The following is an 18,563-nucleotide window of genomic DNA, read 5'->3' on the forward strand; positions in this document are numbered from 1 at the left end:
ACGCTGCACGGTGCAGCCAAAAAAAAAAAAAAAAATCAAGTCAGGGACTTGGAAGCCAGATAAGATGCCCCAAACAATCCTAATTCACATGTCAGCCTAGAGGGTTGAGACTGCTCAGCGGGTTAAGAGGGGGTCCTGGACCAGAAGGTGGGAGTCTGCCTTTAACCCCTTGGATACCAGAGGCAGGCTGGTCTTGCAGCCCATGGAGGCAGCCGAGAGAGCTGGTGGTGTCTGCTCCTCCCTGTCTGACAGCCTAGTAAACCTGGGCCTGGGAAAGGGTCCACGCCTGGTGATCAGACAGTGAGGGCACCGCGGATGGTGTGGCTAGGAGACAAACGCTCTGCTTGGCGCCTCTCCAGAGGTGTGTTCTCTCTTCATCCTTCTGCTTATTCTAAAAGCACACAAGGAAGACACTTTTCAAGTGTTCCTTTGAAGGCATTGTCTCCTCTTATTGTCCCATATTCCCACGTACTCTTCTTGAGGGGCTGGATGTCTGATACCCTCATGTTTCCCTGGAGGCAGCCAACTGCCCCGACCTGACATTTCAGCCTGCACCTTGAGGGAGGGGCACGGAAGGTCCTGCTCTTTCCCCAAGGGCCTGAGCATCTATCTCCTTGTAGGGGGCAGAGGACACTGGCTCAGATCTCGGTCCTGCCATTCACTTAGCTGTGTGACCGTGGATAAATTCCTCGCCACCCACATCCCTCAGTTTTCTGACTTGCAAAAGAGGCATGAAAACATCCAGCCTGCACAATGCCAGGCAGAGGGAATGAGATGATGCCCGGTAAGCAACTGGCCCACAGCAGGTGCTCCGTGGTGGCTGTCGTCAGTAACCCGGACTCTGCAGGAAGAGTCCCACCCGAGGGGCCTTTCTCTAGCTTGGGCTGCTCGCTTGTGCTCAGCCCTCACTGGGCAGGTAAGTGGTCTAAGCCTGTGTGCAGCTATGATCAAGGCTCCAGGCTGCCAGGGCCACTCCACCAAACTATGGATGGGTTTGTGTCCTTTGGCTATTTGTTGGCCACTTGGGGACTTTGCAGTTTGGGTGGCTTCGATGGTGAGTTTTGAACTTTTGGCGGTATTTGTTGTCAGTTGCTATCTTTGCAAGACTTTCTCTGCTACCGCACCGTCCAGCGCCTTGTCCCTGCTTGCCTGGTCAGAGCTGGGCGTCCAGGCACCATCTGGGCAACCCAGCTGTGCTGACGTCCCGGCAGGCCCCTTCGTCCTCACGGGTGCGTGGCGGTGTATGCTGGCACTCCCTCCTCGGGGAGACAGCACCCCCCAGCACTGATTTGCTTTTCTCCAGATTTTCTGGTAAATTCTACCCTCCTACCTCCAACCCCTCAAGACAGCTGCCTTTAGGCGCTTCCCCCTTAGGCAGCTCATCGGAAGAGCCGTTCAGTGGCAGGTAAGGAGTGAGAGGAAAGGGCATCCAGGGCCTCGCTGCCAGCAGGGTGTCTACGCTGTGAGCCAAAAGGGCTGCCGGGGGAGGGCCCGGGGGACCCCCTGAGCTCACTGCCACCCCCACAGTTTTCCAAGCGCTCCATGTACCGAGGGCTCCCCAGCCTGGTCTGGGGTGTGCAGTGGGCTGGCCCACGGCCTGCTGGCTTTGGTGCTCCTTGGCTGGGCGCCATGCCCACTGAATACTCTGCTCTTTTCCCGTACCTCACTCTGGGGGCTGGGCAGGGTCGCTTGGGGCCCTCAGGGAGCTGTCACAGTTAGGCCCCAGCACAGCTGTGGGCGCCTGACTCTGGGCCCTTTTGTCCGTTCCTGCTGCACCGGTACCTGCGGTCCTGGCCGCCTGTCACTGCAGCTGCGACTGTTTGTCCGAACCGGTCTGTGGACTTCTCTCCCCTTCCACCCGGCCTCCGGGGGGCTACTACTCCCGTCCTAATTCTGCTCGGAGCCACTGGGTTCTGGCTGAGTCCATACACTTCAAAACCCAGCAATCCCAAGTCCTCAAAGTGGTGAGGAAGCCACTGTGATGCTCATGGGCCTTCCGGTGGGGTCCCAGCTGTTTCCCTGACCACCCCTCTTCCCACACCCACCGACTCGACACCGCCGTGGGTGTGCAGACCCCTGCTGCCTGCACACACCGTGGAGGTCCTCCCCGTCACACACTGGCCCACTACCCAGTGGCCCAAGGCCACTTGTTCTCAAGGGCAACCCCCGCCCCCGCCCCCGCCCCGGCCAGGGCCCTGCTGTGCGCGGCTGCCTCTGCTCTGAGCCCCGCAGGGCCCGCACCTCTCCACAAGAGTCTCTCCCTTCTTGGCTCCAGGTCCCTGATGGCCTCACACTGCATTCTTATCTCCTTTGGGCTCGCACTTGGAGTCTACCTGTCAAATGACTGTATGGGTGACTCCAGGACTCCCAGACAACCTACAGGCATTCCAGCCTTCAGGGAACCTCCAAAACTGGCCACGTGTTGCCCCTGCTCTGGGGGCGCAGTAACACGTCTGTCTCCTTTCTGGACTTCAGGTGTGAGGGAAGAGGCATGGCTTCATCTCTGAATCTGATTCCCTCTGGATTCCTGGCGCCTAACTCAACACTAGTACTAAAGTACTCAATAATTCAGATTGAAGTGTTTAAAACATACACACTAACGGTTTCCTCAAGGCTGGGTGCGGGGAGCTTCAGCCAGAGCTGTGAGCTGGGCCTCCCTCTTGGAAGCTCTGAGCCAAGGCTAATAGCCAAGGTGGGCCGCCAGCACGTTACTCCAGAGAACAGCCCGGGGCCTGCGGGGAGTGGCAGCTGCGGCCAGGGATCCAAGCTACGCTCCGGAAGCCAGGCGGCCGCAGGACTTAAGTTTGCTGTCGGCTTCCTTGCAGCAAAAGCATTTCCTTTTGTCTTTGAAAAATGGGAGACTGATCTCGTGTTGACACAGATCATTTCCTTGGCAAGGTGGAGATCAGTGTGGCATCAGGAATTTCCCATGATGGCCAGTTCTGGCGTTTCCCCGCCCAGAAGAGGGGGGCCAGGCTACGTCAGGGGAAGAGCTGCCCGTCCTGATCTCTGGGGCTCTCAGTCCCTTCCCCACACGGTTGCTTTTCCCTGGTCCACGGCCCAGGTTCCTGCAGCCATACTATCGTCTTCCCCAGACAACAGAAAGGTCCAAACAACCTTTCCCAGTGGTCAGAGGTAGAGCTGTGGACTCCCCAAGCAGTGCAGCACAGCCAAGCTGGGGGACAGGGCCCCGCCTGCGCTCATTTCATTCATTCCACACTTGCGGAGGGCCCACTGCATGCCAGGCAGGCATGCCGGCAGTGCTAGGAGCAAACAAAGAGCCCAGGGATGCCTCCTCTTGCTTTTGGAGTGACAGGGCAGGGAAGCTTTAATTCTGGACCAGCAATAAAGTCAACACCTGCCAACTCCCCCCATGGAGGGCTCCTCCGGGAAGTCCTAGACAGAACTGAATAGATTTTAATACAGTTCCTACCCAACATGAACATGAAGAGTAGCTGAGATCCCTTCAGTGCTAGCCAGTGGGAAAGGGCTCAGAGAGGGGCCACAGAATGGCAACTGCTGCAAGTGTTGTCAGCTGCCCACCCTAAGGTGCCTGGGCCCCTGGCATGTGGAGGGATGCACAGGGGTACCCCCACGGGGCCCAGAAGAAGAGTCAAGCAGCTTGATGAGCGGTTTCTTCTACGTGCTTCTACAGACATGGCTGCTAGTTTGCTGACTTGGGGTGGGGGTGGGGAGAGGAGGGGAGGGGAGATATATGTGTGTGTGTGTGAGAGAGAGAGAGAGAGAGCAAGCGAGCGAGTGAGAGCTGCTGTGCCTGCCTGTTAGATGGAGAAAGCAGACCAGGGAGGAAGTCTGAGCCCAAGGAGACCCCTGACTCCTGCTTCTTCTACCAGAGCGGCAGCAGCAGATGGCAGTCAGGGATGAAGCACCCCAGGACAAGGCTCCTGGCCCCAGCAGAGAAGAGGCTGGCTCATTGGACAAAGCCCCATGCATCTGCTCCCCTTTTTTCTAGGCATGGGCTTTCTGCAAGGGACTATGACAACGTCCCTTTCAGAGCCAGAGGTCCAGAGCTCCAGGCAAAGGTCGCTGGGCCAGAGAGAGATGCAGTGAGCTATCTGAGCTACTTGGCCACAGCTCCCCTCCCGACTGCCCCTCTGAAGGGCTCACCCTCCACCAACAGCTCTGCTTTGCCAGGGGAAGACTGGGAAAGAATGAAATTCTGGCTTCTAAAACTGGAAAAGAGACTCTCCTGCCTCCTGCCAGCCCATCCTCCCCACCCCCAAACATGAAGAAAGCCACTGACAATCATAATTGACTAGAGGTCAGAGACAAGCTGATGGGAGTCAGGAAATAATCAGGGAGTCCCTGGCAGGTGCGAACACGGGAGGATGCCCTTCTTCTCAGGTGGGCGGCCCCGCTGCACTTGACCTTCGGGGCGAAGGCCTTCCTCCCGAACCAGCTCCTGTAACCTGCCCTCGCTGCGCGTCCAGCCTCAGTTCTCAACACACGCTCACCGGCCACAAACAAGAGCCCGCAGTGGTCCTTGGTGCCGACTCTAATGGTTTTGAGCTCGGCGCCCTTGCAGCTGCTGTCCCCTCTGCAAGCAGTGCCTGTCCTCCTCCACACCCCACTTTGCCCAGCGTTTTCCTCCTCATCCTGGAAGGTCGCCTCCTCTAGGAGTCCTCCCTGAGCCCCACAGCCGGGTTGCAGCTCCCCCTCCTCTGCAGCCCTGAGATTCTAATCACGAGAAGTCACTACCCGCTGGGTGCCTGCCTCCCGCTCTAGACTGCAGCTCCTCGGGGAAGCACCAGGGCCTGTTTGTCTTGGCAGCTGCAGCAGCTGATGCCTGGAGGACAGGAAGGGGTCATGCGATCATGGCAGAGGGGCCGCCCAGACCAGGACTCTGCCCGGGGCTGGTGGGAGGTGCTCGCACGCTCTCCTCGGTGAGGCTCGGGCAGCTACGGTCACTCCGCCCACACCAGGGGTTTCCACCCAGCAGATGGAGGAAGTGGCCGGGCCACACCGAAAGGGGACGAGGCTGTAAGACGTGGCAGCTCGCAGCAGCCACGGGACAGTGCCCGGGCGGGGCTGCGCACACAGGCTGTGCCCTGAGGGCACACAGGCAGATCTGCTCCTCTGCCCGAAGCACACCTGTCGTCTCCTGGTCTCTCCCGAGCAGGTGGCTTACCACAGACCTAGAGAAGACGGGGCTGCCTGGAGGCTGCCTCATCTGGAGCCGGGAGCAGCCGGGGGCCGGGGCAGGGGGCAAGGAGAGCGACCGGGTGAGAACAGCCTATTTAACACAGCTGCCAACACACTCCAAAGGGGGCCCGAGTGCTACGCAGGGAGGTGCTAATTGGTTCTCAGCAGTGTGAGGCCAGCATGGAGCCACAGCCGAGCCACGCCTGCCACAGGTGAGAGGAAGGGGCTGATGGTGAGCCAGGCTGCAGCCCCAACGGCCGTGAAGGACGCGTGTGTGTAAGGGCCTTCCGACTCGGCTGGCCTGGAGAGGGGAGATACCTACCCCGGGTGGGGAGAGTGGGGGTTTGCCCTGGCAGCTGTCTGGCATGTGAGCTTGCAGCAGGGTGTCCCTCTTGCCTTTTCTAACCAGGTGACTCTCTGAGCCCTCCAAGTTTTAGAGGATAAGGAGGTCAGGGTCCCCAGTGGGGGCTGGCCCAAGCTCTAAGAGCAGCCAGGAGGCTGCAACAGGTGGCCCAGATCAGGGAAGTGACATTTCTGCCCAAAGAGGCGCCATGGGAGGGGTGCCTGCCCTGGTGGCCGTGGTGCGCTCCCAGCACCATCTGTCCGCACGGGGCACGAGCCTCAGGGAGGCCCGAGAATGGTCCTCACCACCACCCTCCCTCCCTCCCTGATGTCCCCCCTAGTATTACACGGCTCCTACCTTCACCAGGACCTGAAGCTGCCATCCCCGGCTCCTGTATCTCCCGCTCCGTCTGGGTCTCTGCGTTTTGCAGCTGCAGGGCCAGAGTCTGGGTGCCCTGAGACGTCACCGATGTGGTGGGGTTCCGGGGCTGCAGGCCGATGGCGTTCATCAGGCCCATGTCTCTGTCTGTCCTCCACGTGGCTCTGCTGGTGCTAGGGACAGACAGGCAGACGGGAGTCGGGCAGGGCTGGGGACAGCAACCCCACAGGGCCCTGCCTGCTCTGCGCCTAAACTCGGCACAGCCCAGACCAGGGCCTGCAGGCCAAGGCCCACTCCCACAGTGGCCTCCCGCTGCCAGTTAACTTGTACGTGTCCCTCTCCTTCAGTTTGGTCCACGAACTTGGAACAGTGAAAAGGAGGTGGCAGAACCATCTACCTTTTGCAAAGAGGCTGGTCCAGTCACTCAAATAATGAGGGCCTTTCTGGGGAGGCAGAGAAGGCTGAACTTGAAAGATACTTACTCAACATTCAGGAAGCCACCAGCTGAGTGGCTAGAAGCCACGGGTCCAAGGGTGAGCAGCCAGAAGTGGCCCTTTCTCTCTTTAGCTTTTCCTTCCTTCTAACTACATGCTGACAAGATTCCAGTTTAAATTCTTGGAACTTCCACTACAGAGGACTCAAGAGGACTCCTGCTGAGGCTGTAAAGGATCCTCCTTTAGGGCCTCTGAAAACAGACCCTAAGAAGCAGGGCGCGCCAGCTGCTGATGAGTGAGGCCCAGGCCCGAAGCTAACCTCCCCTTCCTTGGGCACTTCCTGGGCATGGACCCTCAGCACAGCAAGGGCTGGCAGCGGAGGGAGCCCGTGATGTCCAGGATGGTCGCCAAGCCCTCCCATCTGGAGCTGTTTCTGGGGACTGTGCCCGGGACTTCCTCGAGGAAGCAGCGACTGCTTTGGCTTTATCACTGACCCAGCGCTTTGTTTGCTCAGAACGTTTCCGTCTCCATTAATGAATTAAATGATGGGAGGATCAGCACCAGGCTCCTACTAAGCGGCCCCTGGGGAGGGTTTGTCCCTGGGCTGCAGCTCTGGGCAGCTTGGTCCCCAAGGCCTGGGTCGTGTGGGAGGCTGTCCGTGAGCCATTTCCTAGGGAGGACATCCCTCTCCAGAGCTCTCTCTTCACTGCGGCTCCCCCGGACACCGCGGCCAGGACTGGGGGGTTGGATGGGGTCCTAGCTGGTCTTCAATCAAGACTCAGAGGGCAGAGGTTCTGTTCTGTTTCTTAGCCGTGAAATACTTTTCTTGAATGAAACCTCATACAAAAGCTCAAAGTGTGAAGCCGACCAAAAGGGAGCTGATCGCGTTGAGAAGGGACACCCATGGAGCCCCCAGGCCAGGTCCGAGGGTACCACTCTGGACCCCGCTGGAGTGGGAGGGACGGCGGGCCGCCTCCTTCACAAGCTCACCCAGGCCTCTCGCCACTTCGGCTGCTGGAGTGAACAGTGAAGACCGTCTCATTCAGCTGGTCCCAGTAGTACTCAACACCGGAGTTTGAGGCCCTGGAAATCAGTTGGGAGGAGACAGAGTGGAAGGTGTTTAGAGAATGGCCAGAACGCCTCACTCCCTTTCCCTCCTTCCTCTCTCCCGGGACTGGGCTGAGGCTGGGAAGAGACGCTCCATGAGGATGCTCAGCGCAGAGCAGCCTGATGTTATCTCCCACAGCCCCAGTGCCTGGAGTGGCGCCGTTAGCCTCTTCCATCGCCCAGGGCCTAACTGGCTCCTCTTAGGGGCCGAGAGGAGCAAAAACATAGCCGCGCCAGTCACAGGCTGTGAGTTCCGCATACTCTTCAGCCGTCCGAGGCGGGGGCTAAGATGGCCTTGGAGACGCCGAAGTGCCACAGCCCGCCCTGTCTGAAGAGGACGTGAGGACACAGCGAGAAGAGAGAAGGTGGTCGTCTACCAGCCAGGAAAGGGGTCCTCACCAGCCCGCCCTGTCTGAAGGGCGCGCTCAGTGCTCAGGATGTGAACGCAGACTCTCACCACTAGGTCTTGCCTACAGCCACGGGGCCAGGAGAAAGGCAAATGAGGGCGCCCTGATGCTCTTATTTTGCCTGGAGCTCAGAAGGCTAACAGGAAAAAGCTCCTGCTGAGCCAGAGAGGCCCACATCTCATTCTATCCTGGCCCGAGAGCCTCCTTTGCCAGGTAGAGGCTGGAAAAGCAACGGGGAGAGCCGAAGATGACCTGGGAGGGCTCACAAGCTTCTCCAGGGGCCGGGGTAAGGAGAGGAACTCCAGTGGTGATAGGCTGGGTGGCTGATGGCAGAGAAAGGAGTTTCTGTCCACTGAGTTTTCCTGGCTGCCGGCCTGGCCCTGGCTCCTTCTTTCCCTGCAGTGGGGCGGCGGGCAGTTTATCACACTCTCACCCAGGCACAACTGCCAGGAGGGAAGCGGGGGCCTCCTATTTTTCTAGACTGACGTGCCTCCTCAGGCAGCAAGACTGGCTGCCAGTGGTGGGTGCCAAGACGCAAGACGCCTTTACTTTAATTTTAAAGGTTCCCCACTGAAAAAGACGCTACCTATACCAGTCACAGGGCTCAGGGTGGGGTGCTGCTGGTGGTGGTGAAGTGAGAGGGTAAAGAGTTGGGAAAGAGGTGTCTTTGAGCCCTGTGATTAGCACTCTGGTGTCCATAAGGAGACTCTTAAGAGACAAAATGGGCAGCTCTGCTGCTCAGAGGGTCAGGGCACGCACAGTGGGCTGGAAAAGCTCTGCTACAGATGAAGTCCTCTCAAATTCACATGCTGAAACCCTACCCCCGAGAGACAGGGTCTTTAAAAGGTGCTTAAGGTTAATAAATGAGGTCATAAGACTGGGGCCTTAATCCAAAAGGACTCTGGCCTTATAAAGGAGAAAGACAGACCTTACTCTCTTTCTCCATCATGTGAGGACACCGCGAGAGGAGAGAAGGTGGTCGTCTACCAGCCAGGAAAGGAGTCCTCACCAGAGCTCAACCGTGCCGGCACCTCATCTCAGACTCCCAGCTTCCAGAACGGCAGGCGATTAAGTCACCCTGTCTGTGGTATTCTGTTATGGCAGCTCGAACTAAGAAAAGCTCCAACGAAAGCCTAGAGGCTTAGGTGACCATCCTGAATGATAACAACACAACTTCTTCGATAAAGAGCAAACAAACGGAAGTCAGAGGATCGCCAGGAAAAGATGAGCAGTGGAGGGTGACGCAGGGTTACTCCTTCCTAAACGTGAAGATTAGCTAGAACAGGGACCTGATGAGGCCTGCGTGGTGACAACTGCATGTCAGGAGGCCATGCCACCCCAGGCGAGAGGGAGCAGGGCTCAACCCATCACCAGAGCGTCACTAAGGTTCTGGGGATGAGGCGTCACCTGTGGGAAAGAGCTGCAGCCACAAGAGGGCTCGTCCTCTCCCTGCTCTGGACTCATCTCACCCCCACCCCCAACCCTCCCACCCCCTGGCCCCCAGCTCCACTAAGAGGGTGGTCTGGTGTGATCTTCAGACATGCCGCTAAAAGAACATCAGTGAAGAATTAAAGTTCAGGGTAATGACACTTCGGGCCTCCCTGGTGGCTCAGTGGTAAAGAACCCGCCTGCTAATGCAGGAGATGCGGGTTCGATCCCTGGGTTGGGAAGATCCCCTGGAGAAGGAAATGGCAACCTGCTCCAGTAATCTTGCCTGGAGAATCCCATGGACAGAGGAGTCTGGTGGGCTACAGTCCACAGGGTGGCAAAGAGCCAGACATGACGGAGTGATTGAAACGAAGACAACGATGACACGTGCAGGTGCCTCTTACAGCAGCCTGGAGGCCAGGACTGCGGCCAGTGCCCGGAGTCTGGACACCTCAGCCTTAGTGCTGGCCACTCCCACAGACACGCAGGGGGCGGCGGGTCACATTTCCTGGGTCTCAGGCAGCGGCCGTTTCTCCTCGAGGCTGCAGGGAGTTGACTCACCAAATCCTCAGCAACTTTTGTGAGGGCTGTCTGAGAACTACAGGGCGGTGGGGGGCAAGGGTGAGAGAGAGGACCTGATGCGAGGGAAGAGGCAAACGGCCAGAAGTCGAAAGCAGAGGCCCCTGGAAAACGAAGCCACCACTACAGTTTCCGAGGAGCAGATCCGGGCTGCGGGAGGTGCCGTGGGAAGCCAGCTGCCGCGGAGCCTGATTTACAAACTTGTCAAGATTTATTGACAAGTGGCAATACCATGTGGGGCCCCGCCAGATCCTTCCTCTCTGATTCTCCTGCACCGCCTGCTACCCCAGGCTGGTGAGTGACAACAAACTGTTCACACCGAGCCCACACCAAACCACGTCCTGGGTGCCCAGGCCCCTTCCTTCCCATCTTGGAGAAAAGGCGACCGCCAACAGGACACCGACCCAGAGCCCCTCAGACGCTTCCCGTCTGGCAGCCTGCTCAGCCCCGAGCTGCAAACTCGGGCCGTTTACTGAGGCTGTCAACTGCCAAACAGATCGGGGGCCGCGGGGCCGATCACCGTGCCGCTCCCTTCTCCCCCACCCCCAATCCCCTCTGCTCCTCACCAAGAGGTCCAGTGTGAGCCATCATTTGTTCTACCTTCTGGGGTCAGACCAGCTTGACTATGACAAGCTCGTGCGTTTGGCTGCAAGGCCAGGCACCGGACCAGGGAACAGAGTTGGAGATAACCCTCTCTGGCCATGGAAACGCCATTCAATGCTCAATGTCACTTATTTCCATCTCTAAGCTAAGCAATGGCGCCAACCTTCTCCTCTCTCCTTGGTCCTCAGGGACGATGAGTGAGTCACCACTGTCTGCTCTAGGTCCTTCCTGGAAGCTAGACAGACAAAGAGGGATGGAGAAGAATGGGAAGGCCAGTCAGGGCCAGCTGTGTCAAACAGACTTCTGTTCAGCACCTGGCTGCCTCTGTGAGCAATGCTTCTGGGCCTGGCTCAATGGCCCCTCACGCCGCTCTCACACAGGGCTCTGGCTCGGAACCTCCCAACTTCTGGGGTATAATTCCCTTTGAGGACATTCTTCTTTCATCTATCAGTGGAGGCCTGGAAAGCTCCACACAGCTTTCTCCTTGGAAAGAAGGTCTTTTTTTGGAGCGGGGAAGAGAGGGGCGCTGTCATGCCATGCAGCCTGTGGGATCTCAGTTCCCTGAGCAGGGACTGAACCTGGGCCCTCGGCAGTGGAAGCGCCGAGTCCCAACCTCTGGAACACCAGGGCATTTCCCCCTGCTCCGGCCTCCTTTTCTCCTGACGTGAAGTCTCTGAATTCTGCCCTCTGAGTGGACTCTGACACGCAGTGGTCTTCCCAGACGCACCTCCCCACCTCCCATCTATAGGGCTGACCTCTGAAGCTGGAAGTGAGCAAGCAGCACCTCACACCAATCTGGCACTTCGCACGCACTGCAGTCATTCGCACGCAATGACTGTCAGCTGGGCTGGTGGTCAGCTGGAGGCACAGGAGTGGCTTGGGAGAAGGGGGGTGTGAAGCAAAGGAGCAAGGAGCACCTCACTGCTAGGAAGGGGATAAGGGGGGCAGGCAGCCGGGCTACTGGCCACTGAAAGGGCTCTGTATACAGGCTGAAGGACAGTGGCTTGTCTCCTCACCTGTCCTAGGAATTGCTGCGCCTGGAGAGACGGAGTGTTTCCTGAGGCTTTTTTCGCCTATTGTCAAGTGGGTTTTTAAAACCCATCAAGAGATGCCCAAGAAGCTTGTTACCTCTGTCTTGGTGCTTGGAGAGCGTGTCAAGGCTAAGACAATGGAAGAGAAATCAAGAACAGGACTAAAAGCACAAAATGTGGTGCAGCTGCCTGAGCCTGAGACAAAGGCAGACAACCACCTGTTCTGGAGCAAGGGCGGTCATCTTGGCCCAGCTGGCTGGCCGGCTGGTGTGCCCTTGGGAACGGGGGTGCCAGGGAGCTGTGTCACGCGGGGCCAGGCAGCAGGTGACAATGCTGGGTTTCTATTCTCCTATTTGTTCTCCTCATCCTGGGCTGGAGACCACTCAGAGTACGGTCAAAAGATGTGCGCTCCCTGGTGGTCCAGTGGCTGAGATTCCTGCTCCCAATGCAGGGGGCTGCAGTTCGATCCCTGGTCAGGGAACTAGATCCCACATACCACAACTAGAGATCTCGTGTGCCACAACGAAGGGCTGGTGGAGCCAAACAAATAAAATCTTAAAAAAAAGAAAAAAGATGTCCATGGTCTCACTTATCCTCGCTCATTTCCCACTGCCTCAGTCATGTGACCCACTTAAATGCCTCAAGGTGATCTGGAGCTGCTTTCTTCACCTGAGGTCTTAAGAGAGTTACAGAATAGCAAGTGGTATATTCTTCTGTGGAAGAGAGTATGTTGCTTTTGTTGGAATTCTACAGCAGTTTTTGATTGGAAAAAAGGTTAAGGATCAGCTACAGGAAGAGTTCTGGATGGCAAACTTAGGAAGCCTCATTCTGTCACTGGTCCGCCAGGAGACCTGCGCTGGGTCTTAACTTCCTTACCTGAATATTGTTCACGGTACTTCCTGCCTAAAGTACAGAAATAAAGGTGACGGAGACCTGGAGAGCCTTTGGACAACCTGGGACAAAGTCTTGCCCATCTTAATTTACCCTGAAATATCAGCCCTAAGGTATGGGCCATTGACCCACACGACCCAAGACATCAGGAGCAAAGACCACCACCAAAACGGCAGGTTCAACTCGCTCAGAGCCCAACACAACTAGTTCTGGGACGGGGTGCTGCTCGTCGAGTCAAACATGGCTGCTCTCCTGCCACGGAGGAGCCCTGACTTGCTGGTGGGGAAGAGAGCTCCCCAGGCTTCCCTGGCGGTTCAGTGGTGAAGAATCCGCCTGCAATACAGGAGACACGGGTTCAACCCGAGTTGGGAAGATCTCCTGGAGGAGAAAACGGCGACCCACTCCAGTATTCCAGCTGGGAGAATCCCGTGGACGGAGGAGCCTGGCGAGCTACAGTCCGTGGGGGCGCGAGAGTCAGGCACGACTGGGGGGCTGAAGAACAACCACAGGCGAGCTCCCCAGGCAGCCCGAGATGGCTCCCGCTTGCGGAAACACTGGGTGCTGAAGACGACATATGGGGAGAAGAGAGAGGCCAAAGCCAGCTTCGCGTCTGGCTGAGGAGTCTGTGACTCACACCGAGTGTGTAGGCTGGGGTTTCAGATGTAGAAGCCTCAGTGGGGCCACGACAAACTGGGAGTCAGAGAGGCTGCCTCTGCCGAGCAGACCACTGTTGCAAGAGGGGCTGGGAGCCCGGGTGGGCCCAGGTGAGCAGCTGGAGCCGGAGGCAAGGCAGCAGCGCCGAGAAGGACGCCCTGCGGGAGGAGCGGACAGAAGGCCCGGGACCACGGGGCCGCCGGGGGTGCCACAGCCTGGGAGTCTCGTCCAGCCTCGGGAGAGATGCCTGGTAGAGTCCTCTCGTGAATGACTAACAAAGGAGGAGGCATCAGACTGCCAGCGCCCTGTGCTCTGGGGAACGGCGGCACAGAAGTTCAGGGCAGACAGATCCAGGACTACGGACAGGCCGGGGGAGGGCAGAAACGGACAGATCCAGCTCCTGGATTAACAGCGGCACAGCTGTGAAGAGGCAGGCTGTGTTCTGGAAGGGCATCAGGGGCTGGTGAAAGGGCCGGCTCCGCAGTCCCGGAGTCCAGGAGAGCGCGGCCAGCAGAACCGAGCAGCCTCCGGCGCCTGGAGCGGCCTGACTAGGTCGGGCTGAGCTGGCCGCCTCCCCGTGGAAGGGGCTCTGAAAATTCCAGGTGGGATCAAAGAGCTGTCGTCAGAAGCAGACGTTCTTTCTCCTGGGCCACTGACCTAGCTTGGCTGACCAGGGCTCAGCCACCTGTCCCTTGCTGGACCACCAGAACTGACCCAAACACACATTTTGGGAAAAATCACCAAGGGCCCAATCGAAAGGCAACGTGGACACGCCCAACAGCCAGAGACCCTAGCAGACCAGCCAGGCGCGCCTGCTCTGCGCTCTGCACTCCCCTCGGACGAGGCTATGCTGAATGGGAGGGCCTAGAGACAGACGTGGCACTTAATTGGCTGGATCCCCGCAGTGGCCCACGCAGCCCTCGGCCGGGTCTGCACTGAAGCACAGAGTTTGAGTCTCCCCACCTGGCTGGCTCTGGAAACGGATGATAGACCTGGAGGACTCCCGGGGCTCTGAATGACAGGATGCCTGAACGGACCTCTCTGCCCCAAAAAACCAGAGGGAAGGAGGTGTCATAAGGACGTAAGACAGCAATGCTCTGGTTCCCCGCCGCCTCCCTACCCTCTCCTTCAATCAAGACCAGTGAATTATCATTTTCATTTTAAACTGAGCTTTTCAATCTGCCTTCAGTGTTATGAGATGGAGGCCCAAGCAGAAAGGGAAACAGGCAGAACACAGATAGAACCAAGCTGTCAGAGGTCAGTGGCCTGGCAAATTAGGGTTTTAACGCTATTCTCTTGGTTTTATTTCTTAAGTTAGGGTCTGTGGCATTTACACAAACCCAAGACCACCTGCTGAATTTTTCAAAAAGGGTTTAGAAAAGAATAGTTGATATCTATGCTTCTGCCTGCAGGGAAACTTGACTATCACTAGGAAACCAGAGAACAAGGGAAAACAAAGAAAAAAACAATACTGCCTTAGATTTAAGGGCACTTGGTAACTACAGCAATCTTTTGAAGATTTCCGGAGTGGAGAGCTACCATTCCCGAGGTAGAAAGGACCCTTTAAGGAGTGATGCCAAGAACGAGGCAGGCTCTAGCAAGGCTCGGATTTCCCCTCTGGAAGACGGCACCTCACCAGCCAGACCTGCAGGTGAACGCTGCTGACCCCAGTCCTCCGCCCGGACGCCCCCTGCACGCCTCCCCCCCAGCCCCCTCCAGCCACTCACTCCGGTCGGCAGATCACCAGGTCTCCTTTGTTGGTGCCGTAGGCCAGGCCAAGCCCCGGCTCGGGCAGCCAGCGGGCAGAATTGATGCTGACATGTCTCCGCTGGTCAGCAGGCATGGGGTAAAGGACGTTGAAAACTCTCTGGGTGGGGGAGAAAGAGGGAAGAAAAGAGAATGGGAGGAGAAACAGTCTGTTACCAAGAATAACAAAATCCAGGGGGAAACCAGGTCCCTCCTATGGCCTGAAGCAAGTTAACCACAGGGAAGAAAGGAAACGGTTAGATTGGGAACGTATCTGAGAGCCTGGAGAGGCACAGGGGAGGGCGGGGCCCTCTTACCTGAGGTGAGGGCTAAGGACTGGTCAGGAAATCTCAGGGCGCATGTGGACTTTTCCGCGGAAGCTTCACTGTGCTCACCTCACAGCCTCTAACGTGTCTCACTTCATCGCTTTCACTTAACCCCCTGGAGAGCCCCGTGTAGAGCCCAGCACAGCAGGAAGCATTGCCCCGAACTTTCCTCTGGCCAGACAAACCAGGGAGAGCCAAGCTCCCCTGGTAGCCCCGTTACCACGGAAACCACAGCACTCTCACGGCAGTGGGGAACTGAAGGTGATGGGGGGGCGGGAGGGGGTGATAACATCAGAGAACATTCTTAATTCATCTAATTAAGAGCAACATTAAAACTGCTATTCTTAAGGAAAACGAAAAGGTGCAGTAAGATGTAGGAAGCAAGGCAGAGGGAACTCTTGAAAACACAGGTACACGAGTTCTTTCTAGCGTATACAAAATCACCATTAAACAGACCAGTTCCCAAAGGGAATCTCCTTTCATCTGTCTACATCTTTCCAAAGCTACTATTTTCTCAGGGGGCAGCTTAGCTCTGTCTCAGGTTGGGCTGAAGGTGAGATCTGGCTACTTGATCGACAGGATGTTCCAGAATCCACTTCAGTCAGAGACAGGGGCCGGGCAGTGCAAGGGTGAAGGGCAACATTTTAAAGTTAGAAAGACCTGTGTCTGAGTCCTGACATCACTGCATTAACAATGTCTCTGGATCTCCGTTTCAACACAGACAGCACCAGCACTCAAATAATGGGGACAGATAAAGAGAAACGACGTATATAAAATGCCTGGTGCAGGCTCAGAAATGGTAACTCTGGCTCTTATGATATTTCCAGGAACCAGCATCTGGGGCTTCAAAAAAAAGTCATCAGGGCCTATGAAAAGGACATGAAATTGAGAATTTATACACTAGAGTTTTAGATATAAAGTTTTCTCTTTTAGCCTCTTTTAGGTTTTTTATAAGCTAAGGATGAACTTCATCTGCCTTTAGCTGTTGCTGAGGGCTGACCGAAGGGGGAAAAAATGAGAGAACAAAGGAGAGCGCGGTTTAGAAAGCAATATTAAAAATGAATCTAGGGCAGCATAATAATAATTGCTTTTCTCATTATCCTGATGAGGGACCCCACTCCCCCCAAAAGTTAAATACTGAGCTAAGGGTCCACACCATTTACAGAAATCGAGTGATAAGAAGCCCTGCATTTGGGAACATGTGTTTGTGTGCCTTGGGTGTCTATCTGAAAGGTCTTTAACAGGACAGTCTCTAGACAGGAGAATTCAGTGGCGTGTGGGCTCGAGGCATGACACACACACACGGAGAATCCCGTTGTCAACATTCTTCGGCTTTTGTGGTGCTGAGGAGTGTGCCTGGGCAGCTAGTGGCATGCTGCTGTGGTCCTGAGGTCAAGTGGGTCTGTAACAGACGAGGAACCGGCTCTGGTTTGAGGCCTAAGCCCGGCTGCCCTGTGGCTGCTGCTGCATCAGGAACCTCCTATGCCCTCCCTACCTCACTCAACTCCAGATAGAAGAGTTAACCAGGGCTCCTGAAATCTTTGGTCTGAGGCGACTACTGAAAAAGGGCCCAGCGGAGTCTGTGAATTTCTAAACGAGTCATTACCTTCGGGTAATCTCTTCCTTGCACGTACATGTCTGGCAGGAGCCGGGAAGGAGTTCATGGCTTGTCCCCTCCACAAGCCTCACGGGTTGACTGTCACGTGATGGCAGGACCAGCGTTCTGCCCTTTGCACCTAAGCAGCTCTTCTCCTTCAAGTCAGGGGGTGGGTGTGGTGTCTTCATCCTTTCTCACAGAGATAATCAATAGTTTCTGTCCACCCTATCGGCTCTCTGGTAAATATGACTTGGTATACAAACCCAAAGGACAGAGTGGTTGTCATCAGGCAACTGTGGCTGGGATCTCTTAACGCGTTCAAGTTTCCTTCTCCAAAGGTCAGATAACTTAAGGTGGGGATACACCCAGAGTTTAGAAGCGATGTGTGTTCATTTCAGTGGCTGGATGAGGGAAACTTCATTTTTTACCTGTGGCAGCTCTCATGGGGCTCACAAGAGTCTCCCCTAAAATCATAACGATTCATTATTGCAGGCAATGGGGCAGAAGGGCCAGGGAAACTGGTCTTCCAAGAAGGGGGACGATATGGTTCAGAAATCAAATGCTTTACGGTCGTGCTGAGTGTTTTGACCAAGGGCTCATACGAATAAGGGGACTCTTTTCTAGAAATGTTCCTAAGAAAGAAGCAAACAAACACCTCACATGTCACAAATTTAGCTTTTATGGTCTGCTACTGCAGAGAGATTAACAAGCAAATACTATCAATTTGCTTTCAAGTACAGAAACTTGCTTTGGGGACAAAACTCTCAAGAAGCCAGTATGATGGGTGACCCAGCTTAGGCGTGACAAGGTCAGAGCGATTGAAGCGAAGCAATTACAGGCTGAGACCCCAAGGCCCTGCCGCAAGGCTGTTCACAACCTCCATGGCTATAGGAATCACGGGGCATCAATTTGTCCTCTGGCTATGGCACACCCCCCTCCCCAAGTTCTTAAACAGTGTTGAAAGGGCAGCTCCCAAGAGCCCATCTCCTCAGCGTTTGAGTATTAGGCTAAACCTTGCTTTGTGGCAGGAAGCCAGAAAATGCCACGTGAAGATCAGCAGCCTAAAGAACTCCTGATAAGCCCTTGCTTACTTATCACACTCTAATGTGGGGATGGGAAGGAGGGAGATGGGGCAAAAAGACAAGGGGGGATGAGGGCAGAGGGAGGATCCCTGCTGTAAAGGTTCTGAGCAGCCATCAGATCCAGGGCTTCTATTTAACACATACCTGGAACTAAAGGACCCTCAAGGAATGAGTATCTGCTCCGTGTGGAAAACCACCCAAAGGTGGGGTTTCCACTCCTTTCTCTGGATGCAGTTTAACAGCTCAAAGCATCTCAAGGACCGGGGATGACTCCTCACCATCGGCCCCATAGATAATTGAATACCTGGGCAGCAAGTTCCCTGATGCTGACAGATGGTTGGGTAGCTCTGGCTACTCCCAGATCATTTACGGTTCCAGCCATCAGTCTTTCCAACCCTGTGACTGGGTGATCTGTGGGTTCTCCTCCCACACTTCCAACAGGGCTTGGCACTAACTCTGCAAACCCGAAGTCCATCAGCACCAAGAAGAGAGAAGCGCAAAGAAAGCTCTGGCCTTTATTTTAAGGCCCCCCAGATATATCTCCAGTAGAGCCTTCCTTGACACTAGTCAGGTGTCCAGAAACTCCCTGCTGGATGTTAAGGACAAAGCCGAGGGCCTACCAAACATTCCTCCTGGTCTCTGACGAAAGACAAGCTGCAATACCATTATATACTAGAGGAGGATGATCAGGTCCTGGGGTCCCTCTGGGGAGCTGGACATGAAACCCAGCTGCTGAGTCACGTTTGCAGAGCCCTGGTTTTAACCTGTCTCCGCTGCAGCTGCTCCCTGCTAGA

General features: G+C 56.0%; 1 protein-coding gene across 8 annotated transcripts in view; it reads right to left on the reverse strand.

Annotated features, from left to right (window-relative positions):
- The window catches only part of AMBRA1 (autophagy and beclin 1 regulator 1), a 164,204-nt gene that overhangs the window by 1,802 nt on the left and 143,839 nt on the right, over positions 1–18,563 (reverse strand). For 7 of the 8 annotated variants that reach the window (XM_040259125.1, XM_040259124.1, XM_040259123.1 and 4 more), the window contains 3 exons: positions 14,746–14,885; positions 7,309–7,401; positions 5,864–6,057 (listed from right to left, as the gene is read on the reverse strand). In XM_040259125.1, coding sequence (XP_040115059.1) covers positions 5,864–6,057; positions 7,309–7,401; positions 14,746–14,885 — 427 coding nt within the window. The remainder of the gene's footprint in view (positions 1–5,863; positions 6,058–7,308; positions 7,402–14,745; positions 14,886–18,563) is intronic. The other variant, XR_005724250.1, reaches the window with a different exon arrangement.

The sequence above is a fragment of the Oryx dammah genome, unplaced genomic scaffold, assembly GCF_014754425.2.
Source record: "Oryx dammah isolate SB20612 unplaced genomic scaffold, SCBI_Odam_1.1 HiC_scaffold_17, whole genome shotgun sequence".
Lineage (NCBI taxonomy): Eukaryota > Metazoa > Chordata > Mammalia > Artiodactyla > Bovidae > Oryx > Oryx dammah.